Source organism: Lipotes vexillifer, unplaced genomic scaffold, assembly GCF_000442215.2.
Source record: "Lipotes vexillifer unplaced genomic scaffold, Lipotes_vexillifer_v1.1 scaffold990, whole genome shotgun sequence".
Classification (NCBI taxonomy): Eukaryota; Metazoa; Chordata; class Mammalia; order Artiodactyla; family Lipotidae; genus Lipotes; species Lipotes vexillifer.
In genome coordinates this window covers 799,127-824,534 of record NW_006773201.1, presented here as the reverse complement: position 1 = coordinate 824,534, position 25,408 = coordinate 799,127, and the positions used below count along the sequence as shown (strand labels likewise).

The 25,408-nt window shown below is 37.4% G+C and overlaps 1 protein-coding gene and 1 pseudogene across 3 annotated transcripts in view; one reads left to right on the top strand and one right to left on the bottom strand.

Moving 5' to 3' along the window:
* CCNH (cyclin H) overlaps positions 1-23,790 on the bottom strand; it is a 24,808-nt gene extending 1,018 nt beyond the window's left edge. The window contains exons 1-7 of one of the 3 annotated variants that reach the window (XM_007448153.1): positions 23,463-23,790; positions 21,371-21,493; positions 12,999-13,072; positions 11,714-11,924; positions 8,425-8,588; positions 5,206-5,276; positions 2,907-3,018 (exon numbers count right to left, since the gene is read on the bottom strand). In XM_007448153.1, the coding sequence (XP_007448215.1) occupies positions 2,907-3,018; positions 5,206-5,276; positions 8,425-8,588; positions 11,714-11,924; positions 12,999-13,072; positions 21,371-21,493; positions 23,463-23,579 (872 nt within the window). In that variant the 5' untranslated portion in view covers positions 23,580-23,790. The remainder of the gene's footprint in view (positions 1-2,906; positions 3,019-5,205; positions 5,277-8,424; positions 8,589-11,713; positions 11,925-12,998; positions 13,073-21,370; positions 21,494-23,462) is intronic. The other 2 variants (XM_007448154.1, XM_007448152.1) reach the window with 2 other exon arrangements.
* LOC103070334 (60S ribosomal protein L7 pseudogene) overlaps positions 23,578-25,408 on the top strand; it is a 53,086-nt pseudogene continuing 51,255 nt past the window's right edge.

Genomic DNA, 25,408 nt, shown 5'->3' with positions numbered 1-25,408 from the left:
GAAAGAGGTGAAAAATTATGGACAGGAAGACAATATCTTTCAAATTCCTCTGAATTCAATGCAATTCTAATTAAAATTCTAAAAAACTTTTCATGGAGCTTATCAAGTCAAACTCTGACCTGGGAAAGATGCTGCAAAAATAGCAAAAGAATCTGAAAAAGAACAAAGCATGGGGAGCTCGTCCCATTTAACATCAAAACACACACTATATACGTAAACTAAGTAATTAAAAGTGTGGTAGTCATCCCTTGGTATGAGGGGGACTGGTTCCAGGACCCCCCATAGATACCAAAATCCTTGGCTGCTCAAGTCCTTTATATAAAACGGCAGCAGGACAGTTGGTGCTCTGCATCTGCACATACAGATGGCTGGCTGTCAGCAAAGAGTTACAAGTATCAATGATCAGAGCAAAAAGGCAAAAAACAACAAAGATTTAATCTATAATAAATGAGTATTTAAAATAACTAGAAAAAATCATGAAATATTTTTAAATGGCTAGCACAACAGGTTACTTATTTGAACAAAAATTAATATTACGAGATTTCTACCTCAAACCAGGCACAAACAATTGTAAATTGCTAAACAAAAGGCAAAATAAAATATTAATTTAGGGTAAGAAAGGTGTTCAGATGTAAGAGTGTGAAGCAAAAGACAAGGTGCCCAAATAACAAAGTGAAAGAAATAGAAGAAAATAGCTGTATGATATATATAGAAAGACGGGTATATAAAAAGAACTACAAGAAAATAACACCAGAAAGTTGGGCACGGGTTATAATTATGCAATACAGAAGAAACACAAATGATTGTTAAACACAGAAATATCAATGCTTCAAAGTATTAGGGGAAATGCAAATTAAAATACCAACATGATACTATTTTTTCACCCAGACTGGCAAAAGTTAAAGATTGATACTATTAAATGTTATACAATTTATATGAAAACAATGAAAAGAAAACTTATTTCATATACACATACATAGAGAAAAGCTTGGCAGAGGTAAAACACCAACTATATGTTACCTCTCAGTTGAAACTGGAATTTAGGTTTTGGTCAAAGAGAACTTTGGTTTACCTGTATTAACTGGCTTTAATAATGATAATATATTACTGTGTGTTGAAAAAGATAAAAGAATTTTAAAGACTACGGAAAGATATTTTACCCTGAAGTAGTACTTATAAGTGTGGTCCATGGACCAATGCTGCTGCTCCATGAACCATTTCCAGTGTGCAATGAGATAAGTACAGAAATTAAGTGTATGTTTAGAAACTTTTATAGCAATTTGATAGATTAATTTATGACTGTTGACTCTAATAAAATTTAAGCTTATTTTTTATGTCTTTTTATTTTGTTTTTCTAAGTAATTGGTTGTTATATTTTACAGAAGTATGGGTCTGTAATGGGTTAAAAAGAAAACCAACAGTCCTCTACAGTTTGAGAAGCACCCCTCAAGTACTCATAGATATATGCAAGATTTGCTTGACACAGTGCAAAGCAAATGGTCACCTGGAGTAAGATGTAAATTCTGGCAATTAGGAATTTTGGATTATGGTCCATTACCTAGGTGGAAGGGTAGGATTAATAGTTCAATGGTCTAATTCAGAGGTTGACAAAATTTTCTTTGGAAAGGTCGGAGAGTAAATATTTTAGGCCTCGTAGGCCATGCAGTTTCTGTGACAACTACCCAACTCTTCTGCTATAGTGTGAAAACAGCAGTAGACAACAATGCAAACGACTGGGTGTACCTCTGTTCCAATAAAACTACTACTATAAACAGGTAGTGGCCCAGATTGGCCCATGGGCCATAGTTTGCCAACGCCTGGTCTAAGCCCATTTCAAAATCAATGTGAAAAGATTATAAATCAGTGCTTTAATACTTTCATTCATTAAAGTCAACATTTTTCTTACCTCTGCCACCACTCCTTCCTTCCTCTTAGTTACCACTGAAACCCAGGAATAAAATTTACCAATTTTAAGTTCTATGCTAAGCCATGTTTTACAGTTACAGCTACAAATATAATATAGTCCCATATGTTGCACACTTGGATATTCTCCTACTACAACTTTAAAGAATTTGAGTCATGTGTACCTGATTTGAAGACCTTGGAATGCTGTTCTGGCTTCTCATATATTATCCAATAGGATACAGTCCCCGATTAGAGATCAGAAACATCTCAAATATATCTTACTGTTCAGATGCCAGAGCTAACCCCCAGTAAATTTTACAGAATGAATTCCACAGAATAGAAAATAGCAGTTTTACCATTCCTATACCTGCCCATATCCTCAATTGTTTTAAATGTCTAAAAGGGTTAAGTAGATCCTTCGAACTGCAAAGCATAAAGAACCTGAAAATGGTGATTTCCACATTCAGCCTACAAATCAATAAGACACATTAACAGTGTTCCTTATGGCTGCAAGAAGAGATCGAACAGCACATTTTCCTATTGGTTCTGCCTTCAATATAAAGTTACCACTGAGAGAAAATATGCCAAGTTTCCCCACCCTAGCTAACAGAAATAAGTGTGGAACAGTATACTTGTTCTTCAGAGGAGATACCAGACCTACAAAGAACCGAAAGATGAAAAGGGCAAGAAGAGGTGCAGGAATTCCCTAGGAAGACTCTGCCACAGGACCCCACAAGGAGTAACAACGGGACAGGGCCCACAAGCCAAAGAACACATTAGTCATAGCAGGAGCAGAATGTACTATGAAAGCCAAATTCGTAATTTATTATCTCGTGTTTAATCCTGTTAGAAATCTCCAGTCAATAAAAAAAAATCTGATTTAATGGGTAAGTCAGTTTTCCCCACATGAGCAAACATCTACCAATTAAGTAATTTAAAGACTAGCTGGAGACAGTAACAATTATATCCATTCTTGAATTAACAGTCTCACATCTACTTACGTAATTATGTTAAGTGCAAGCTCAGCAGAGTGACATCTCTCCAACTTCTGTTTCAGAACAGCAACTTCTTCAGGTCTGGGTGGTTCATATTTTTTTACCAAGTTCCTCATGCCTATGTGGAGATTAAAAAGGGATTTATACCAGATAATAAAAAGCACTGTTCTCATAAGGGAGTTGAATGATGTTTTCCCATCTAGTTTTGGGAACAAAAAACACTCTTGAAATGTGAATTCTTACAAGGATTAATACTGTTCCACATTAAAATCCACTGAACACCATACTTCTAGTTCAAGTTACTATAGCTGTCTGCTGCTTAGCCCACATCATGTACAGCCTAAAGATAAGCATGCTCTACTAGTTCAGTATTTTTTTTAAAATCCTACCATGGTTGCTTTTTGCTTTGTTTTAATAAGGCTTTTAAAAAATCCCTACATGATTTAGTAAACATGCTTTGTTCCCTGACACCAACCAGATTCATAATATTCTATCCTACAGATTGTAGGCCAAGAGTGTACTACTTATTTACAAAGAAAACCATTACTACCTAACATGTAATGAAGGGAAGATGCTTAGTAAAAACATGTCAGTGATCCTTTGCTTTAACAAAATACAAAACCTATACAATGAAGTATATGACCAAGAAAACAAATATGTCCTCTTTAGGGTAACAGCCCTGACTTTAAAATCGCAGAAACATCCTCTACCCTGATCCATTTTGTTATTCAACTACAATAAACCAAAGAACATAAATCTCAAGATTTATTAGGGAAATGATGAGAGATCCAGGGCTTACTATTAGCCAGCCACGTGCTCCAAATGAGTGACTTATTTCATAATGCAAATAAAGCAGTGTTTGCAACTGAATTAACACTAGTGACTTAACACCCTTAGGACAATATCTTTGTGTGAAAAATGATGAATAAGATACCTTAGTATCGCTAAAGCGCTGAGTGTTTTATCAAGAGCTCTTCTTATTTTGTACTAAAACAAATGGAATAAAATAAAGGTACTGAGACAAAGTCAGTAATAAAACTGTCAGCTATAAAATGAGCACAGTGAGTTACCTTTAAGACCTCTTCTACCTACTAAATTCCCTGATCCAAATGTCTATGGCCAAACTGCAATTAGCTTTGGAAGTGAACCCTCTAGTGGTATAACTGAAAACCTACCTTATGATTCGTAAATCACAAATCCATTTTTCTCAAAGAGGGAAGGCATCAAAGATCATTTCAAGCAAAGAAATAAGAAATGATACTTCCACACCCTGAAGCATGTTGACTTTTGAAACATAAAACATATAAGAAGTACTCCCTGTCATCCAAGATCAAGATATTCAATCTCATATTTTATTAGTTTATTCAGTATTTAAACCACAAATTTTATTAACAAGGAGAACTGGCACAAAAGGTTTGGAAACAAACAAACACACTGTTTTTAACCCTAACGAGTAGTCTAGTAGCCATGAGCATGCAGCGTGACATAAGCAAGTATGAAAATGGAAAGGACTGGCTAACCTAGCCAACCACTTTAGTGGAGGTTCTGACTCAACAAGTACCTATTGTACAGCTAAGGAAACTATATTCCATATCTTGTAATAGCCTATAATGGAAAAGAATCTGAATCACTTTGCTGTACACCTGAAACTAACACAACATTGTAAACCAACTATATTTTTAAAAAGTGAAAGAAGAAGAAAAAAAACCCTTAAGACAGTGTTTCTCAGCATTGACACTAGTTTGGGCTGGATAATTCTTTGTTGTGAGGAGCTGTGTTAGTTTCCTGAGGCTGCTATTAAAAATTACCACAAACTTAGTAAGGCTTATTAAAACAACAGAATGGATTCTCCCACAGTTCTGAAGCCCAAGAGCCTGAAATCAGTTTCATTGGGCCAAATTCAAAATACTGGCAGAACTAGCAAATGACACACATTTAACTAGTTAAAGCTAATTTATCTACAAAATGGAAGTTTCAAGTTTAATTACTTTAATTCCCTGAGATCTTTTTCAGTGCTCATCATATTTGGGTATACTTTAAAAGGACCCTGTTTTGAATCTCAATCCTTTCTGAATCTGATTATATTTTCACTTTCCTAAAAAGTTCTGTGTAAAAACTACTTTCTTTCATGTACCTTCTATTTGTTGTTCACCAATGTATCCTTCATGCCTCCATGATACAATAATTCAATATAAGTAAATCTAAACAATAATCTGTTATCTCAAGTTAAATACCAGGATGTTATTTACTTAGAAAGTAGCTTTGTGATAGAAGAGTATTTTATAAAGTGTTCTGTTTTACTTACTTTTCATTATATCTAGTAACTGTGACAAGCAAGTTCTGTTCTCTTTTAGCATCAGACTTTCTGATAAATAACTGGAAAAGAAACGAAAAAAATTTAAATCTATTGAACACATATAGCATCTTGAGAAAATATGACATCATAAATTATTTTCCTCCATGTTCATTTCATCATCAAGGTCAGTTTTTATATAAATTTACTTTAAAACTGTTAAATAACAATACTTTGAACTCTACTAAACTATAATCTGTATCTCTTACAGTCTTAAGGATTTACTACAATTTATACTAGATTCAAAACGCTTAATGTTCAAGTTAATTTAATTTCCATAATATATTCAGAGAGAAAATGATATGAAACTAACAGGAGCAATACTCAATACTTTTAATGTTAAGTGTTTAATATTTAGACCTATGAGTCTAATCTCACTCATTTTACAGGTGAGGAATCTGAGTCACAGGGACAGTGAAGTTATGAATAAAGTCAGGTAGCAGCAGAGCTAAAACCTGGCACTAGTAAGGATTCTCTCTCCCCTTAATATCAAGTCCATGTTAACTATAATTGCTTTTCTTGGGACAAACAGTATTCAAACCAATAAGAACATCACCCCACGCTTTACAAATCTATTACATCTTTTTTGCGTCAAGTCCAGATCAAAGGTGTTAATACTATTCCATAAATGTACATAAAGCCCAATTATCTGTTTTCTTGGAACTAATGACAGTATAAAAATGTAATTTCTATTTTTAAATTTTTAGTTACTCTGAGGTTTTATATACTTGAACTTGATCTATAACTGATAAAAGCCCAAGTGAACAGATTCTCAAGGCAACGTAATCTTTCAAACATGAATGTAAAAAAAACTATTAATTTTTCTCTTGGGTGAAATAAAATTACGAAAATTAGAAAGACGATTCTTTAAGAAATTTTGTTGCTGTATGTCTTTTAAACTATCAAAATTATTTAAACTACATTACAAAGTTTTGGTAACTACCTTTGCTGTTACATCTTCATCGTCTATTGTGGGAGTTTCATTTTAGATATGGTAATCAATAACTCCCCTAGGGCTTCCCTGGTGGCGCAGTGGTTGAGAGTCCGCCTGCCGATGCAGGGGACACTGGTTCGTGCCCCGGTCTGGGAAGATCCCACATGCCGCGGAGCAGCTGGGCCCGTGAGCCGTGGCCACTGAGCCTGCGTGTCCAGAGCCTGTGCTCCGCAACGGGAGAGGCCACAACAGTAAGAGGCCCGAGTACCGCAAAAAAAAATAAAAATAAAAATACCTCCCCTAACAACTAATACATTTCTTGTTATCAGTAATTCAAAATAACAATTAGTTTTTTCCTTTCACTTTTCTCCCTAAAACTCCTCACACTTTTGACATCTTTTTTTTTCATTACCTAAGAAGTCAAACTAGGAGATGCAAAATAAAGCTCTAAATCCAATGAAAAAGAAGAAACCTCTCATCAACAATGTAACCTTCTATGACTAATAATCTTAAAGCCTCATTCAGAATATAACAACAGCACAAGGACTCCTCCCTTTTAAAATCAGTAATAAATATAAAGGCAGTTTCCATGTATCTCAAAAGTTGCAAAGGATTTCAGAAACTAAAAATGCTTTGAAAGCATTTCCTCAAGGGAAAAAAATGCCCAAATGTCTATAGTCCCTGGGAATGCAACAAAAGTGTATTCAATTTGCAATAAGCCCAAGGTACCACAATTTCACTTTCACCTGCCTATCTGAAATTATAACTAACTAAACTTCTAAGATGAAATACACTCTAATTTGGACCTTAGGATCCTTCATCCCTTTCTACTGACATAAGAAAAATCTCACCACTGAAAAATTAGCATATACCTGCATAAGATACAATGCTTAAACAGATTAAGCAAACAACTGGTTGTTTGAATTGTGAAAAAGAGGCTTTTTCCCTTACACTATGGAAGCTCCATAACCCGCAAACTCCATAGGTATCAATTGGTATGGCAACCCTTCCTACAAGGATAGCTTGTTCATTCTTATATTTCTACAGTATAGTACAGTGCATGGTACACAGAAGGGAATGTAAAAAAAAAAAACACCTCCATAAAGGTTTGCTTAGTAAATAAATGAAGGTATAGATCACTTTGGGATTAAATGTATGTACTTATATACAGTTGGTGAGCTGTGTTTATACAGAAGAGTCATACCATAAATTAAACAAAATACAAGCCCACAATCCTTTATCTTGGATTTGTTTTGAAATTCAGAATTATTCATGTCTTAGAAACTTAACATGGTGTATATACCATGAAATGTGAAATACTTCAGTGATATTCTGGGGCAGTATCTTGTAATCAGTAACATTAATATTTCTGCAAAGAAACCTAAAACTATTCCCATTCAGTTGAATAAAGACTAAATCACATCTGTTCATGTTTCCTGCCACTGTATCAATGGATTATGAAATTACAGACGAGGGATTACAAACATGCAGAAAAGTTTAAATTTAGGAAGTTTTATCATCTTTCCTCCTCAGCTATTTCTACGAATGAATCTAGCAGAGCTTTGAAGGTATAAAGAAGTTAAATCGCTAGAAAGAAATTAAATGTAAAGATTTTTAAAGTCTAACTTACTGCTAGCCTGTGCTTGAGTTAGTTATAAATGAATGTAATAGATATGTAATTAACCTTCGCACAAGATATTATCGTAAGAATCAAGTGAATTTAATTCATGTAAAGTGCTTATCACAGAGCCTGGTTCTCAGTGCGCACTTATGTATCAGCTATTAGTATCTATAGATAAAATTCATTTGGACATTCCCTAAAGTATTATTCATTCAACAAATCTTTACTGAATTCCATGTGCCATACGTGCTCCACAGCAGGAGATTAATGATAAAACAAGGCAGACGTATTTGTTGCACTCATGCTGCTTACCAGTTCATAAAACTTCTAAATTTGCCATATACTGATAGCTGTTATCAGTCTTTTGAGGATCACCTGATTTAATTCTACTTCAGTCATAAATGGATCCTCTTAGCTCAAAAATATTTTACTGAATTTTTAAATATTTCCTTAAAAGGTGATTCCATCTCTTCCCTCAGTTGCCCTCAACAACCCTCAACCACAGGAGATATGAAGGACTAATGTTACAAAGTGAACCTTACTTAAAACCTTGGTACTCCGGGAAGGAATAAACTGAGGGACTGAGTCTAATCTAAGTTAAAACACAAAATAATACCTTTCCATAGTAATTCCTGCTCTGGATGCACTAGATAAAATGGCAGTCAGAGCAATCTGGGAAGGTGTGTATAAAAGGTGAGCATCCGTCAGTGCAACTCTATTAAGAAAGTCATCAGCTGTTTTCCTCAAAATCTCTGGATTCTCCAACATGGGATAGCGAGTCTAGAAAGAAAGTTTGCAAATGTTATCACTTCTGAGGGTCTCATGGAGTAACAACAGTACAAAACTATTCCTATAAGCCAGAAAGTGCTTAACACAGGATACTTTTAGTAACTCCTGTAAGATCACATTTAGAAACCAAAGCACCACCTCATTTTGATTTGAAATTCCTTCTACTAAAAGTTTACTTTTGGGAAATGAATCTTTCTTTGATTACAGAACTATTTTTAGTATACGCCCAAGAAATATGGATGATCCCCTATTTTCTAACCATTCTTACCCTTTAAAATGAACCCTAAATCCTAAACCCTCAGATATATTTCAGATATCTACATTCAAGTCCCAAAGCAGTAAGAAATCTTTTCTATACTCTGAAACAAAATACCCAGAGTCAACTGTACAATCACACACAGGTCTTGTCATCCCAAAATGCCTGACCTCTGATAGGACAAATCCAACATTCTACTCTGACCACAGCATTCCCTTTCCCAGTATGTACATTTGCTCAGTTACTTCACAGCTGTTCTTTGACTTCCTCCTCAGGACCTCTGGTTCCTTATCCCTATACTTGCTTCTACTCACCAGTGTCCACTGGTTCTCATTTCCCTCTTCCATTCCCTGCCCCAGTATGCTGCCAACATTTTTCCAGCAAAACTTCAATAGTGGTCGAATTCAACCAACCTTCTGCTTTGCAACTATACCCAGATTTCTGGGTGCCGCTAGAGAAAACAATACAACCAACACGTCTGGTAATATTACTATAAATTCAAGTTCACTGACCTCAACAAGGCTCTCAACACTGCCTAGCTAAAATATTCCACAGAAAATGTATTCTCCCATTTTTCAGTGATTATGTTAAACACTTTCTACCTGACTCAATATCTTTGATAATTCTCAGAAACTCCACTGCTCTCAGAAAATGATCTCTGTTGATAACAAAAACACTCTATTTCCTGCTATGGCCAAATCCCCAAATATAACGTTATCCTCACCCATGCTTTCCTCTTCCCCTCCGTTAAGAGAAACAGCCAGTTTTTCTACCTTGCTTCAAAATCCCATGCCAGGCCCTTGTACCACACTCCGAAGGAAAACTTGAGCTACACATGTTCCATTAAGCTTTCTCTACTAGTGTTCTAAAGTTTCTCATGCAAAACAAAACATGACAAAAAACTGTTCCTTTCTTCTACTTCTAGCAGTTGCCCCATCTTCTCAATCATCCCATCTTCTTTTCCCACTTCAAAGACAAGCTGTTTAATCCAAGTTATATATGCTTGTTTTCTCACCTTCTATTCCCCAACCAGCTCCAATCTGCTTTTTTCCTTCACACTCCAAGAAGACTAATTTCAGCAAGATCACAAGTCATCTTTCTGGCACTAAATCTAGCAAATGTCAACTTTTACTTTGCCTGAATTCTGTGCAGGATTGGAGAGCTTCCCCTGATCATATTCTAAAAGTATTCTACTTCCCTTCACTTCTCCAAAAGTCCTACCTCTTTGGATATTCTTCAGTCTTCTTACTAGCTTCTTACTTTTCTCTAGCTACCCTTTAAATGGTCCTTATGGCCAATCCACTTTAAATCTTCCTGGGGCAGCAGTGATGCCCAAATCTATGCCTCCAGCCTAGCCATCTTCTCTGGCCTCCAGACACAAATATCTACCAACCTGAATGTCTTGCAAGCAATGTAAATTCATCATGTCCCAAACCAAATTCATCAAATCCCTACCCCACCACCATCAAATCTCTCCTGTGCCACTGTTTCCTGTATAAGTGTACCACCATCCACTGATATGCTCAGGCCAGAAACCTGGGGGTTCTTCCACTGTTCTCGCTCTCTGTACGCAATCATTCCTCAAGCTCTACTGTTTCTAAAGCCCCAGAAGCTCTCTCTGTACCCACTACCACTTCATGAGTCAAACCAACCACTGTCTTTCTGCTTGAACTACTGTAACAGCATCCCAACTGGTATCCCTTCATCCATTCAAATCCATTCTGCACGTTATGCCTGACACATACAGGTGTGCAATAAACATCTGACGCAGGCTGATGCATGAGTTTGCCAACATGTTTTTTATAGCTGCAAACCTAATCATGTCACTCATCAGACTTGACCCTTTCACTGGCATCCCGCTGCTCTATTCAAAATCTGTAACGTTACGTCCACAGTCTACACTCTGCCTTCCACTCAGGTAGCACTCCATGGCAGTCCTCCCCATTTACCTCTAAGTTCTGTTTAGGTTCTTTAGTACACCATGGTTTGTTAAGTCTGGGCCTTTGACCAGAAAAGTCTCTCTGAATGGGATGCTCTTCCACCAGCCAATCCCTACTCTTGCTCTGAATTTTACTTCAAATTACACTTTCTCAGAACTGTCTCCCCTTCCTCTCAATCTGCTATCTCCTTCTAAAGTACCCTGTATTTCCCCTTCTGTTAACACTTAGCACACTGAATATATGATTGTCTTTCCCATTAGACTGTAAGGCCTATAAAGGGGAGGCTGTTCCTGTCTTGTTCTTGACTACATCCTCAAGCACCATGTTTGACATATAGAAGGCACCCAAATTTGGCCACTCAAGATGAATGAACCAGTTTTTGACTTCTGTTCACTTAACTCACACTATCCAAAGTCCTTCTTCAGGGCCAAAACAAAACAAGCTGCTTTTGTCAATGTTCTGACAAAACATTTATTTACTGTTATTTTTGATGCCCACATATTGACTTCAGTTCACAACGCCCTAAAAATAGAAGTCACTTAGCAATCTTCTAGTTTAAAATTAAGAATTTTGTATGTATGAAGATCCAAGACAGTATACTTGAGTTAGAAGAGTTATCCGAAGTCTTTAAAAGCATTACAATTGTCCTCATTATGGTCCCTGGACCAGTATTTGCAAATCTACTAGATCAGAAGCTCAAGAACTACAGTCTGACACTCTCCGTTAATCTCCATGTGATTCTGATGCACACTGAAGTTTGAGAACTATTGCCCTAGAAGTCCAGGCCAAACACATTTTAGCAAGCCTAAGTGTGTAACAATTAGGATCATTACTAGTGATAATAAAATTTTGATTATTTTGGTTAAAGAACAATAGCAAAGGAGTTTACTCCACCAGTTTACTTTAGTCAGCAAGATTACCTTTAAATCAATGAGAAAGCCCTCAAAGGGTCTATAAGGATTGTGGACAATAAGGTGGAAATTAAGTTGTTGTATAAGAAGTAGTTCATATTCCAAAATCTGTTCGAGTGCTTTCTCTTGTCCAAGAGGACTCTCCCGCAGATTTCCAACAAACTGTGGACTAGACACATTGAATTCATCCACTTTGCAGGCCAAAAATGCACAAGTAAGCCTAGAGGAAAAAATAAGGGGAAGGATATGTATATACTTTGAGAAATACCAAAATATTTCTAAAATATGTTCTAAAATTGCCTAATATTCACAAATGACTATACTAGACATCTAAGGAAATTGATTTAAAAAAGGGAGAGTTTCCTGTTTAACCTTTTTATTCATATGGAGACTATAAAAATTAGGTTGAACTGTGTAACAGTGCCACAGCATTCAATCATTAGTAACTTAATGCCAATTTTATATAGTTCAGCCCAAGTATCTGGAAAAACAAAATAACTGAAGAATAAGGGTACTCAGCATCATGAAATATAGATGGAAGAGAAAAAAAAAATAGTACACACATATGTACATATGGGCCTGAGGAGAAAGGTGTTAAAGAAACATTATGGAAAGCCATCAGTGGAAGTCTCCAAGGACATTTAAATAGGGGATTATTACCTCAGGAACAAACCTATGAAACTCTCATGGCTACTACATAAATTTCAGAGTGAGAAATTAGTAATAAGATTACCACAAAAACCAAGACTGGAAGTAACAAGGGCGTGACCTAGACTGGTAGAAATGGAAATGAAAAAGAGAAAATATACAGGGACAGCACGATTGACAGCAAGTTCTTTGATGAGTCTCATACTAACTTCATCCTTATTTTTAATGATAAGCACAGTGCTTAGCAGAGGGCAGAAACAAAACAGACCTTTGTTCAAGTGAAATGACTATGGAACTATAGGACTTGTAAACTGACGGGATGTACAGGAAGAGGAGTTACCGTAAATGATTCTCAGTCAGAGCGAATGGGCGAAGACAGGTTCAGCTAACAGAAAGGGATATTATGGAAGCCAGTTTAAGAAAAACAGAATTTGAATGTGGACAAGTGCCAAAACAGATGTCATCAGTATTACAGGGAAGGAAAAATTATACAGGTATATTAATGAGTATCAGGAGGGATCTTAAGTTCAGAATAGAATGCAAGTCTAAATTACCCTTTATTAGGAAGTCATTTTTTCACACACACATGCTCAAAGAGTATAAAAGTCTTCTTAAATGAAAATCAATAAATCAGACTTATACTCACATTATTATCCGGGGGTGATATTCCATTACTGAGTTATTAAGATAAAAGCGCTTGAAATACATACAAGCTGTACCCTAAGATTAAAAATACATATATTATCAGAACCTATTCACACATACAAGTTAAATTTTGTATTAAAAACTTATTTATGCAAAGGTTTCTTTGAAAAAGTCACCTTAAAAAAACCCCCCAAACTTATTACTTCTTAAGTCAAAATAAATTGTGATAAATTACAACAGAAAAACCATAGCCAAGCCTTTGTTGTCCTTCCCCACCTATCCTGGCTTATCCTTCCTATGGTCACTGGCTTAATTTTAAAAATGGGGGGGAGGTTTACACAATTATATATATTTGTATAATTTATACAAATGATCACAGCTTAAGCAGTCCATTTAGTAAAATACTGGCAGAATAACATGGTCAGGGCAATGAGCCTTCTCTCTAAATCCACTCTGGTTCTGTGATCTAACCTGCTGCCACACCAAACAGGAGAAGCAGCACCTACCATTTACTGACTGCACCCCATGTGCCACACTCTGTGCCAAGTATAAAACTATCATCTTATTTTAATTCTTATAACAGCTTGGTGAAGAACTGCTATCTCTATAGAAAAAGAAACTGAATATCAATGAGGTTAGCTGACTTGATCAAGGTCACAAATCTAATAAGGGACAGGGCTGTTTTCAACCAAGGTCTGCCTGTACTTTTTTAAAAACTATTTCATTTGGCTAGAACCAATGAAATATTTATCTACTTTAGAATAGAAAAAAATACATTTCTTTTTAAATATTTTAAAAATTTAGTTTTGTCACTTTATGTGAAACAAAAACCAAAACTAACAGTTATAAATAAGCAAGTTATATAAAGACAAATTCCACAAAGTTCATTCAAGGATTCAGTTTCTTCATCTGAAAAGATCACTTAAACCTACCACCTTGTGTTACAGTTTTCTTATCAGAAAAGACTAAGATCAAATCTGGAAATAGAAAGCAAGCACATCTAAAATTTTTCATGAATCAGATCTCTTAGATAAAGGTCCAATAAAAAACAGAAAACACTATGAATACTTTTGGACTTGGTATTTTCAATATACTTCAGTTTTTTCAACTATAAAAATGGAGAATATTTTCTAGGAGCTTATTCTTTTCTGGGCCATAAATTATTCACTTGGTATAACTTTAAAATGTATGACCTACTTTCACTTAAGACAAAACTTTCATATTTGATATTCACAACAACTCTGTGAGATAAGAGAAAAATATTTTATACACCTTTTTCCCTTTTTAATCTTTCAGCTTTTAAATTTCAGTTTAATTTTCTATCAACAAAAATACACAAATCCAGGCAAAGGAACAAAATAATACCCCAGTTAGACAACTAAGTGAAGTGGAAACAGGTAATCTACCTGAAAAAAAAAGTCAGAGTAATGCAGTAAAGATGATCCAAGATCGGAAAAAAAATGGAGGCACACAAGACACAAGAAATGTTTAACAAAGAGCCAGAAAATGTAAAGAACAAACAAACAGACGAACAAAACCTTAACTCAAATGAAAAATACATTAGAAGGAATCGATAGCAAAATAAATAAGGCAGAAAAATGGGTAAGTGAGCTGGAAGACAGAATGGTGGAAATCACTGACGCAGAACAGATTAAAGAAAAAAGAATGAAAAGAAATGAGGACAGTTTAAGAGACCTCTGGGACAACATTTAAGTCCACCAACATTTGCATTATAGGGGTTCCAGAAGGAGAGACAGAGAAAGGGCCTGAGAAAATATTTGAAGAGATTATAGCTGGAAACTTCCCTAAAATGGGAAAGGAAACAGTCACCCAAGTCCAGGAAGCACAGAGGATAAACCCAAGGAGGAACACAATGAGACACATACTAATCAAACTGACAAAGATTAAAGACAGAGAAAATATTAAAAGCAACAAGGGGGAAAAAAACAACAAACAACATACAAGGGAATCCCCATAAGGTTATCATCTGATTTTTCAGCAGAAATTCTACAGGACAGAAAGGAGTGCCACGATACATTTAAAGTGATGAAAGGGAAAAACACACAATCAAAAATACTCTACCCAGCAAGGCTCTCATTCAGATTTGACAGGGGAATCAAAAGCTTTACAGACAAGAAAAACCTACAAGAATTCAGCACCACCAAACCAGCTTTCCAAAAAATGCCAAAAGAATGCCTTTTCTATCGGAAAAGAAAAGGCCACAACTAGAAACAAGAAAATTACGAATGGGACAGCTCACCAGTAAAAGCAAACATAAAGGTAGGAAATCATCCACACATAAATCCAAAGTAGCAATTGTGAGGAGAATACAAATGAAGGATATTAGAAATGCATTTGAAATTAAGAGACCAGGAACTTAATCGTGTGTGTGTGTGTGTGTGTGTGTGTGTGTGTGTAGACTACTATACCAAATCCTCATGGTAACCACAAACCAAAAATCTACAACAGAAAAAGCAATCCAAACACAACACTAAAGATAGTCATAAAATCACAAGAGAGGAGAACAAAAGAGGAAGGGAAGAAAAAAGACCTATAAAAACAATCCCAGGGACTTCCCTGGTGGTGCAGTGGTTAAGAATCTGCCTGCCAATGCAGGGGGCACGGGTTCAATCCCTGGTCCGGGAAGATCCCACATGCCACAGAGGAACTAAGCCTGTGCGCCACGACTGAGCCCATGTGCCACAACTACTGAAGCCCGTGTGCCTATAGCCCGTGCTCCACAACAAGAGAAGCCACCGCAATGAGAAGCCCGTGCACCGCAACAAGAGTAGCTCTCACTCGCTGCAACTAGAGAAAGCTGGCACACAGCAACGAAGACCCAATGCAGCCAAAAATAAATAAGTTAATTAATTAAAAAAAATATTCAAACTCCATCTAAGAGTCCATAGCTTAAAAAAAAAATCCCAAAACAATTAACAAAATGGCAATAAGAACATACATATCAGTAATTACCTTAAATGTAAATGGATTAAACGCTCCAACCAAAAGACACACACTGGCTGAATGGATACAAAAACAAGACCCATATATATGGTGTCTACAAGAGACCCACTTCAGACATAGGGACACATACAGACTGAAAGTGAGGGGATTGAAAAAGATATTCCATGCAAATGGAAATCAAAAGAAAGCTGGAGTAGCAAGACTCAGACAAAACAGACTTTAAAATAAAGACTGTTGCAAGATTCAAAAAAGGCCACTACATAATGATAAAGGGATCAATCCAAGAAAAAGATATGACAATTGTAAATATATATGCACCCAGCACAGGAGCACCTCAATAGATAAGGCAAATGCTAACAGCAAGAAAAGGAGAAATCGTGGGGGATTTTAACACCCCACTTATACCAATGGACAGATCATCCAAACAAAATCGATAAGGAAACACAGGCCTTAAATGACACATTAGACCAGATGGACTTAATTGATATTTCTAGAGCATTCCACCTGAAAGCAGAATACACATTCTTCTCAAGTGCACAGAGAACATTCTCCAGGATAGATCACATGATGGGACATAAAGCAAGTCTAGATAAATTTAAGAAAACTGAAATCATGTCAAGCATCTTTTCCAACCACAATGCTGTGAGATTAGAAATCAACCACAAGAAAAAAACTGTAAAAAACACAAACACCTGGAGGCTAAACAATATGCTACTAAACAACCAATGGATCACTGAAGAAATCAAAGAGGAAATCAAATTTCTAGAGACAAATAAAAATGAAAGCATGACGATTCAAAACCTATGGGACACAGGAAAAGCAGTTCTAGGAGGGAAGTTTATAGCAATACAATCTTACCTCAGGAAATAAGAAAAATCTCAAATAAACAACCTAGCCTTACACCTAAAGCAATTAGAGAAAGAACAAACAAAACCCAAAGTTATCAGAAGGAAAGATATCATAAAGATCAGAACAGAAATAAATGAAATAGAGATGAAGAAAACAAAAGATCAATGAAACTAAAAACTGGTTCTTTGAAAAGATAAACAAAACTGATAAACCTTTAGCCAGACTCATCAAGAAAAAAAGGGAAAGGGCTCAAATCAATAAAATTAGAAATGAAAAAGGAGAAGTTAGAATGGACACCACAGAAATACAAAGGATCATAAGAAACTACTACAAGCAATTATATGCCAATAAAATGGACAACCAAGAATAAATGGACAAATTCTTTGCACAGTAAAAGCAAGCAAAACTGAACCAGGAAGAAATGGAAAATATGAATAGACCAATCACAAGCACTGAAATTAAAATTGTGGTTAAAAAACTCCCAACAAACAAAAGTCCAGGACAGGATGGCTTCATGGGCAAATTCTATCAAACGCTTACAGAAGAGTTAACACCTATCCTTCAGAAAGTTATTTCAAAAAACTGCAGAGGAAGAAACACTCCCAAACTCATTCTATGAGGCCACCATCACCCTGATACCACAAGTAGACAAAGATACCACAAAAGAAAATTACAGGCCAGTATCACTGATGAACATAGACTCAAAAACCCTCAACAAATTACTAGCAAACTGAATCCAACAATATATTAAAAAGATCATACACCATCATCAAGTGGGATTTATCTTAGGATGCAAGGACTTTTCAATATCTGCAAATTAATTAGTGTGATACACCATATTAACAAATTGAAGAATAAAAACTATATGATCATCTCAGTAGATGCAGAAAAAGCTTGACAAAATCCAACACCCATTCATGATAAATACTCTCCAGAAAGTGGGCATAAAGGGAACATACTTCAACATAGTTAAGGCCATAAATGACAAACGCACAGCTAACATCATAGAGGATGTTAAAAAGTAAATGCTAAAAGCATTTCCTCTATGATCAGGAACAAGACAAGGATGTCCACCCTTGACACTGTTACTGAACATAGTTTTGGAAGTCTTAGCCATGGCAATCAGAGAAGAAAAAGAAACAAAAGGAATCCAAATTGGAAAAGTAGTAAAACTGTCACTGTTTGCGGATGACATGATACTATACTTAGGAAATCCTAAAGATGCTACCAGAAAACTACTAGAGCTCATCAATTAAACTGGTAAAGTTGCAGGATACAAAATTAATATACAGAAATCTCTTGCATTTTTATACACTAACAATGAAAGATCAGAAAGAGATATTAAGAAAACAATCCCATTTACCATCACACAAAAAAGAATAAAACACCTATGAAGAAACCTACCTAAGGAGGCAAAAGACCTGAACTCTGAAAACTATAAGACACTGATGAAAGAACTTGAAGATGACACAAACAGCTGGAAAGATACACGATGTTCCTGGATTGGGAGAATCAGTATTGTCAAAATGACTGCACAGTTAAGTCCCCTACATCTGAATGAGTTCCATTCAGAGTGCGTTCGTTAAGTCCAATTTGTTCGTAAGTCCAATTAAGTTAGCCTAGGTACCCAACTAACACGATTGGGAAACTATATGTAAGTACTATACTGTAATAGATTTATAATACTTTTCACACAAATAATACATACAAAACAAACAAAAAATAAAACATTTTTAATCTTACAGTACAGTGCCTTGAAAAGTACAATAGTACCAGTTACATCTCCACTGCTTTTTCGCTTGCTTCTGAACATCCTGGGTTTGAAATAAAGTACTGTACCACTGTACTCTATACAGTACTGTACTGTAAAGTACACAAAAGCACAACCACTTGTAGAGGATGCACACATATGACAATGTATGCCAGACATGTGAACTAACTTAATGTGACTGGACATGTAAACGCACGTTTGCATCTTTGAAAGTTCGCAACTTGATGGTTCATATGTAGCGGACTTACTGTACTACCCAGAGTAATCTACAGATTCAATGCAATCCCTATCAAATTACCAATGGCAGTTTTTGCAGATCTAGAACCAAAAATTAAAATTTGTATTGAAACACAGAAGACCCCAAACAGCCAAAGCAATCTTAAGAAAAATGGAGCTGAAGGAATCATGCTCCCTGACTTCAGACTATATTATAAAGTTACAGTAATCAAAACAGTATGGTACTGGCACACTAACAGACACATAGATCAATGGAACAGAATAGAAAGCCCAGAAATAAACCCACACACCTATGGTCAATTAATCTACGACAAAGGAGGCAAGACTATACAATGGAGAAAAGACAGTCTCTTCAACAGTGGTCCTGGGAAAACTGGACAGCTACATGTACAAGAATGAAATTAGAACACTAACACCATACACAAAAATAAACTCACAATGGATTAAAGACCTAAATGTGAGACCAGTCACTATAAAACTCTTAGAGGAAAACACAGGCAAAACAGTCTTTGACGTAAATCACGGTAATTTCTTTTTTGACCCACCTCCCAGAGTAATGAAAATCCAAACAAAATAAACAAATAGGATCTAATTTAACTTGAAAAGATTTTTGCACAGCAAAGGAAACCATAAACAAGACAACTATCACAATGGGAGAAAATATTTGCAAAAGAAGCAACCAACAAGGGATTTATCTCTGAAATATACAAACAGCTTGTGCAGCTCAATATCCAAAAAACTGACAACCCAATCAAAAAATGGGCAGAAGATCTAAATAGACATTTCTCCAAAGAACACATACAGATGGCCAAAAAGCACATGAAAAGATCCTTGACATTGCTAATTATTAGAGAAATGGAAATCAAAACTACAATGAGGTATCACCTCACACAGCTCAGAATGGCCATCATCAAAAAATCCACAAACAATAAATGCTGGAGAGGGTGTGGAGAGAAGGGAACCTTCCTACACTGTTGGTGGGAATGTAAATTGGTACAGCCACTGTGGAGAACAGCATGCAGTTTCCTTAAAAAACTAAAAATGGGGGCTTCCCTGGTGGCACAGTGGTTGAGAATCTGCCTGCTAATGCAGGGGACACAGGTTCGAGCCCTGGTCTGGGAGGATCCCACGTGCCATGGAGCAACTAGGCCCGTGAGCCACAACTACTGAGCCCGCACATCTGGAGCCTGTGCTCCGCAACAGGAGAGGCCGCGATAGTGAGAGGCCCGTGCACTGCGATGAAGACTGGCCCCCGCCTGCCACAACTATAGAAAGCCCTCGCACGGAAACGAAGACCCAACACAGCAAAAATAAATTAATTAATTAACTCCTACCCCCAATATCTATTTTTTTAAAAAAAAAGTTCGGGGACCGCTGTGTTATAAGACAGTCCTCTTTAAAAAAAAAAAAAAAAAAAAAAACTAAAAAGGGAGCTACCATATGATCCAGCAATCCCACTCCTGGGTATACACCTGGACAAAACTATAATTCAAAAAGATACATGCACCCCTATGTTCACAGCAGCACTATTCACAATAGCCAAGACATGGAAACAACCTAAATGTCCACTGAAAGATGAATGGATAAAGATGTGGTACATATATACCATGGAATTCTACTCAGCCACAAAAAAGAACAAAATAATGCCATTTGCAGCAACATGGATGGACTTAGAGATTATCGTACTAAGTGAAGTAGGTCAGAGAAAGACAAATATATGATATCACTTATATGTGGAATCTAAAAAAATGATGCAAATGAACTTATTTACAAAACAGAAATAGACTTACAGACTTAGAAAACAAACTTATGGTTACCAAAGGGGAAAGGTGGGGGGTGAGGGATAAATTAAGAGGTTAGAATTAACATATACATGCTACTATATATAAAATAATCAACAAGGAACTACTGTATAACACAGGGAACTCTACTCAGTACTCTGTAACAACCTATATGGGAAAAGAATGTTAAAAAGCATATATGTAAATGTGTAACTAAATCACTTTGCTGTACACCTGAATACAACGCTGCAAATCAAATATACTGCAATTAAAACAAAAAAACACACACAATAGGAACAATTACAGGGACAGCATACACAAATCCATATAGCCAAAAAGTTCTAACTACCTGTTTCTCCTCACCATTACCGCACCACAGTACACACACACACACACACACACACACACACACAAATAGGGTCCTCAGAACCACACATCTGAAACAACCACATGAGAACCTAGAGAGAAAGTAATTTGATTTTTTCTTTCTATATAAAATAAGTATGTCATGACCTATCTAGCCGACCTCAAAATTCTTTAGATATGGAACGATTCTTGAAACACTGTGTAAGATACAACATAGGAGTTCATAATTTAATGCCTTTATTGAAAAATAGGACAAAACTTAAATACATAAATTATATATTTATATAAATATATAACTCAGGTGCACTTTTGAGTAAAGTCGATAGAAAATTGATTTAAATATTTATAAGAAGTCAGATTTCGTAAGTTGGCTAAAGGACATTATACTTCATCACTATAACTTACCACAACAGACCTTGGCATTGCTGGCTTAAACACCGAACAGAATTCCAATAATCTTTTCTCATAATACTTGCAGAGCGTCATTTCTTCAGGAGGTTCAAGAAAGACTGGGTCATTTGGAAGAAACTTTGGGTCACAAGTTACAACAAAAATTTAATTAGATAATCTTAATATATTTTTCTCTTTCTAGATTAAGTTTATATCTCCAACCAAAGGGAAATATACCACACCTCATTTTCTCTTTATAGAATTGCTAATATTACACAAAATAGCTTTTAAGAAAACATTTAATAAATTAAAACTATACTGTAATTGCATAATTTCTCGGAATGTCGGCTGAATATTTGCTTCACCAATATATAAGCAATCATGAGGAGTGTGTGCATACGTTCACAGATTTGATGTCACTATTTATAAATCAAAAAGAAGACACACATTGTCAATGGTTGGACAATATCCCTTTCTCAGTCAGTTATTAAGTCACACAGGTTGAAGTAAAAATCAACAAGTGCCTCAAGGATAATTTTGACCCTTAACACATTAACTCTTCTCCATCTTTATAAAATCTCTACAGAACACACTACATGGTTGATAAATACTACAATTTTACAACAAGTATCTATTTGGTGCTGTTATTGGTTTAATTACGACTACCAAAAAAGGTATGTTGAGTCCTAACCCCCAGTACTCAGAATGTGAGGAAAGAAGGTCTCTACAGTTGTAATTAGTTAAGATGAAGTCCTACTGAAGTAGAATGGGCTCCTAACCCAATATGACTGGTAGCTTTATAAGAAGAACATGTGAAGAGACAGAAACACAGGGAGAACACTGTAAAGATGGAGCTAGAGACCGGAGTTAGTTGCCACAAGCAAAGGAACACCTGGAGTTACCAGAAGCTGGAAGAGGAAAAGAAGCTGCACAGAGCACCACTCAGCCAACACCTTGATCTCAGACTTCTAGCCTCCAGAACTGTAAAACAATAAATTTCTGTTGTTTTAAGCCACCCAGTTTGTGGTATTTTTTTATGGAGTTATTTTTCCTAGTTTCCTAGGAAATTAACACAGGTGCTAATTTTATAGAGACAGCATGGCACTGTGGTTTACAGAAGGAATGCTGAAACTAGATTCCATGGTTTCAAATCCTGGCTCTGCCCCTTACCAGCAATATAGCCTGATAAGTTATTCAACCTCTCTGTAGTTTCCTAAGATGTAACGCAAGGATAATAATAGTATCTACCTCATGGGGTAGCTGTGAGGATTAATATGAGCTAACACTTGCTAAATACTTAGAATTTAGCACAATATGCACTACTTTGTGCAGCACAAAAATAAAGTGATATGAAACAGACGAGACTTCCAGGTAAAAGTAAAACGGGAAGGACGTGGCTTACAGACCATATAGTCCAAACCATCTGTGGTCAATTTGTTTGTGCTAACGGCCTCTCATCCCCCTGCCTCCACCCTGCCCCCATCCAATTGATCCATTCCTTCCCAGAAAGCTCTTTCTAGGACAGACTCTGATAAGGTTTATTTCCCATTTAAAATTTTTCAAAGGTTTCCCTATTCCTCCATCACAAAGTTCAAACTATTTACCTCCGCTTACAAGTTCCCTGCTTACCTTCTCCAACCTTTCAAACACAAATACTCAGCTTCCGCCACACCACAATCATGAGCATTCCGGGGACCAACCCTGAAACTTCTGGCCTCCTACTTTGCACCTGTGGCTCTGTCCACCGGGAAAGTCCTCTCCCCATCATCTCCACAACAGCCACGAAGAAAAGCCTCCCCCCCCCCCACTACATTAGCCTGCTACAAAGTCTTCTTCGCCATGTTACGGGTACTCCCCCCCCCACTACATTAGCATGCTACAAAGTCTTCTTCGCCATGTTACTGGTTATTTGTCTGCCACTCGATTACGGGGATGGATGGCCTTGTCCGTCTCCGTACCCACTGCACCTAGCAAGGTGCTGTTTATTAAACATAAACGCACGCCGCGCAGAGAAGGTGGGAGGGAGGTGCGCGGGAAGTCCTGGGGGAGAGGGGCGGGCAAGAGTTTATAGAGCTCGAGGGAGAAGGGCGGCAGCCGGAGCCCTCACCTTCCCGTTCGCCACAGCTTTGCATTTGAATTTGCGGTTGGCGTCGGCCCGCAATCGCGCCAGCTGCTCCTCACTAGCAAAAGTCCAGTGCCGCTTCTGGCTACTGTTGTGGTACATGGTGAAGTCGGAGGCAAGGCCCAGGGAGTCTGCAGAGAAGACCGTCAACGGCACAAAACCGGGACGTAAAGCACCAAAACCACCAGCAGGATCCCGCGGAAGCCCAAGGATTCAGGCCGGTCGGCGCGGGCGCGACGTCAAGGTCACGTGGTAATTCCGTCCGCAATCGCGTTTCCGGAGCGGATTAGGAAGAGAAAGTCTCGCGGGGTCTCTGGCCACCGCCAGCGAATCAAATGGGCGTAGCCAACCGACACGCTCCTCCTTTTTTGTGAGCCTCGGCCCTAGCTCCGCCAAGATTTCCGACAAGATTTAAAGGAGACACGACAGACAGGGATATCCAAAAGGGAAGTACATTGAGGGCATGTGGAGGCTAACCTAAACAATCCACAAGAGATAATCAGAAGTTAGGAAAGCACTCTGGAGGAGGTCAACTTTTAAATAGGATGTTCAGAGGAGGCCTCAGTGAGAAGGTGACATTTGAGCAAAGACTTGAAACAGCTGAGGGAGTAGGGCTACCAATCATGTGGGGATGATCTTGGGGCAGCTGAAACAACCAAGATCCTAAGGCAGAAGAATTCCTGGCTCTTTTAAGGAAGAGTGTGTCTGGAACGCTACCTAAATTCTTGACCTGAGAGAGACTGAAACATGGTAGGAAAACCAGAAACAGTGCATGTGTATCGTTCTTTATTGTTCTGACACTAATGTGTCCCTGTCTATTCTTTTTCTGTGCCTTTTTCCTTCTGCTGCTGTTGATAACCAGCCAATCCTTCTCCCCCTATTTCCATCTCTGAAGCCACTATGTATAGTAGTTTTAGGGTTTTCTTGAGATTCCCATCTTTATTATTGACCCCAAGGGAGCCTTACACCTTACAATAAGCTATTATTAACACTTCAGAGGTTTTTTTTTTTTTAACTATGAGTGCTTTCAAAATTGCATTTGAGGGCTTCCCTAGTGGCGCTGTGGTTGAGAGTCCGCCTGCGGATGCCGGGGACACGGGTTCGTGCCCTGATCCCGCGGAAGCCCAAGGATTCAGGCCGGTCGGCGCGGGCGCGACGTCAAGGTCACGTGGTAATTCCGTCCGCAATCGCGTTTCCGGAGCGGATTAGGAAGAGAAAGTCTCGCGGGGTCTCTGGCCACCGCCAGCGAATCAAATGGGCGTAGCCAACCGACACGCTCCTCCTTTTTTGTGAGCCTCGGCCCTAGCTCCGCCAAGATTTCCGACAAGATTTAAAGGAGACACGACAGACAGGGATATCCAAAAGGGAAGTACATTGAGGGCATGTGGAGGCTAACCTAAACAATCCACAAGAGATAATCAGAAGTTAGGAAAGCACTCTGGAGGAGGTCAACTTTTAAATAGGATGTTCAGAGGAGGCCTCAGTGAGAAGGTGACATTTGAGCAAAGACTTGAAACAGCTGAGGGAGTAGGGCTACCAATCATGTGGGGATGATCTTGGGGCAGCTGAAACAACCAAGATCCTAAGGCAGAAGAATTCCTGGCTCTTTTAAGGAAGAGTGTGTCTGGAACGCTACCTAAATTCTTGACCTGAGAGAGACTGAAACATGGTAGGAAAACCAGAAACAGTGCATGTGTATCGTTCTTTATTGTTCTGACACTAATGTGTCCCTGTCTATTCTTTTTCTGTGCCTTTTTCCTTCTGCTGCTGTTGATAACCAGCCAATCCTTCTCCCCCTATTTCCATCTCTGAAGCCACTATGTATAGTAGTTTTAGGGTTTTCTTGAGATTCCCATCTTTATTATTGACCCCAAGGGAGCCTTACACCTTACAATAAGCTATTATTAACACTTCAGAGGTTTTTTTTTTTT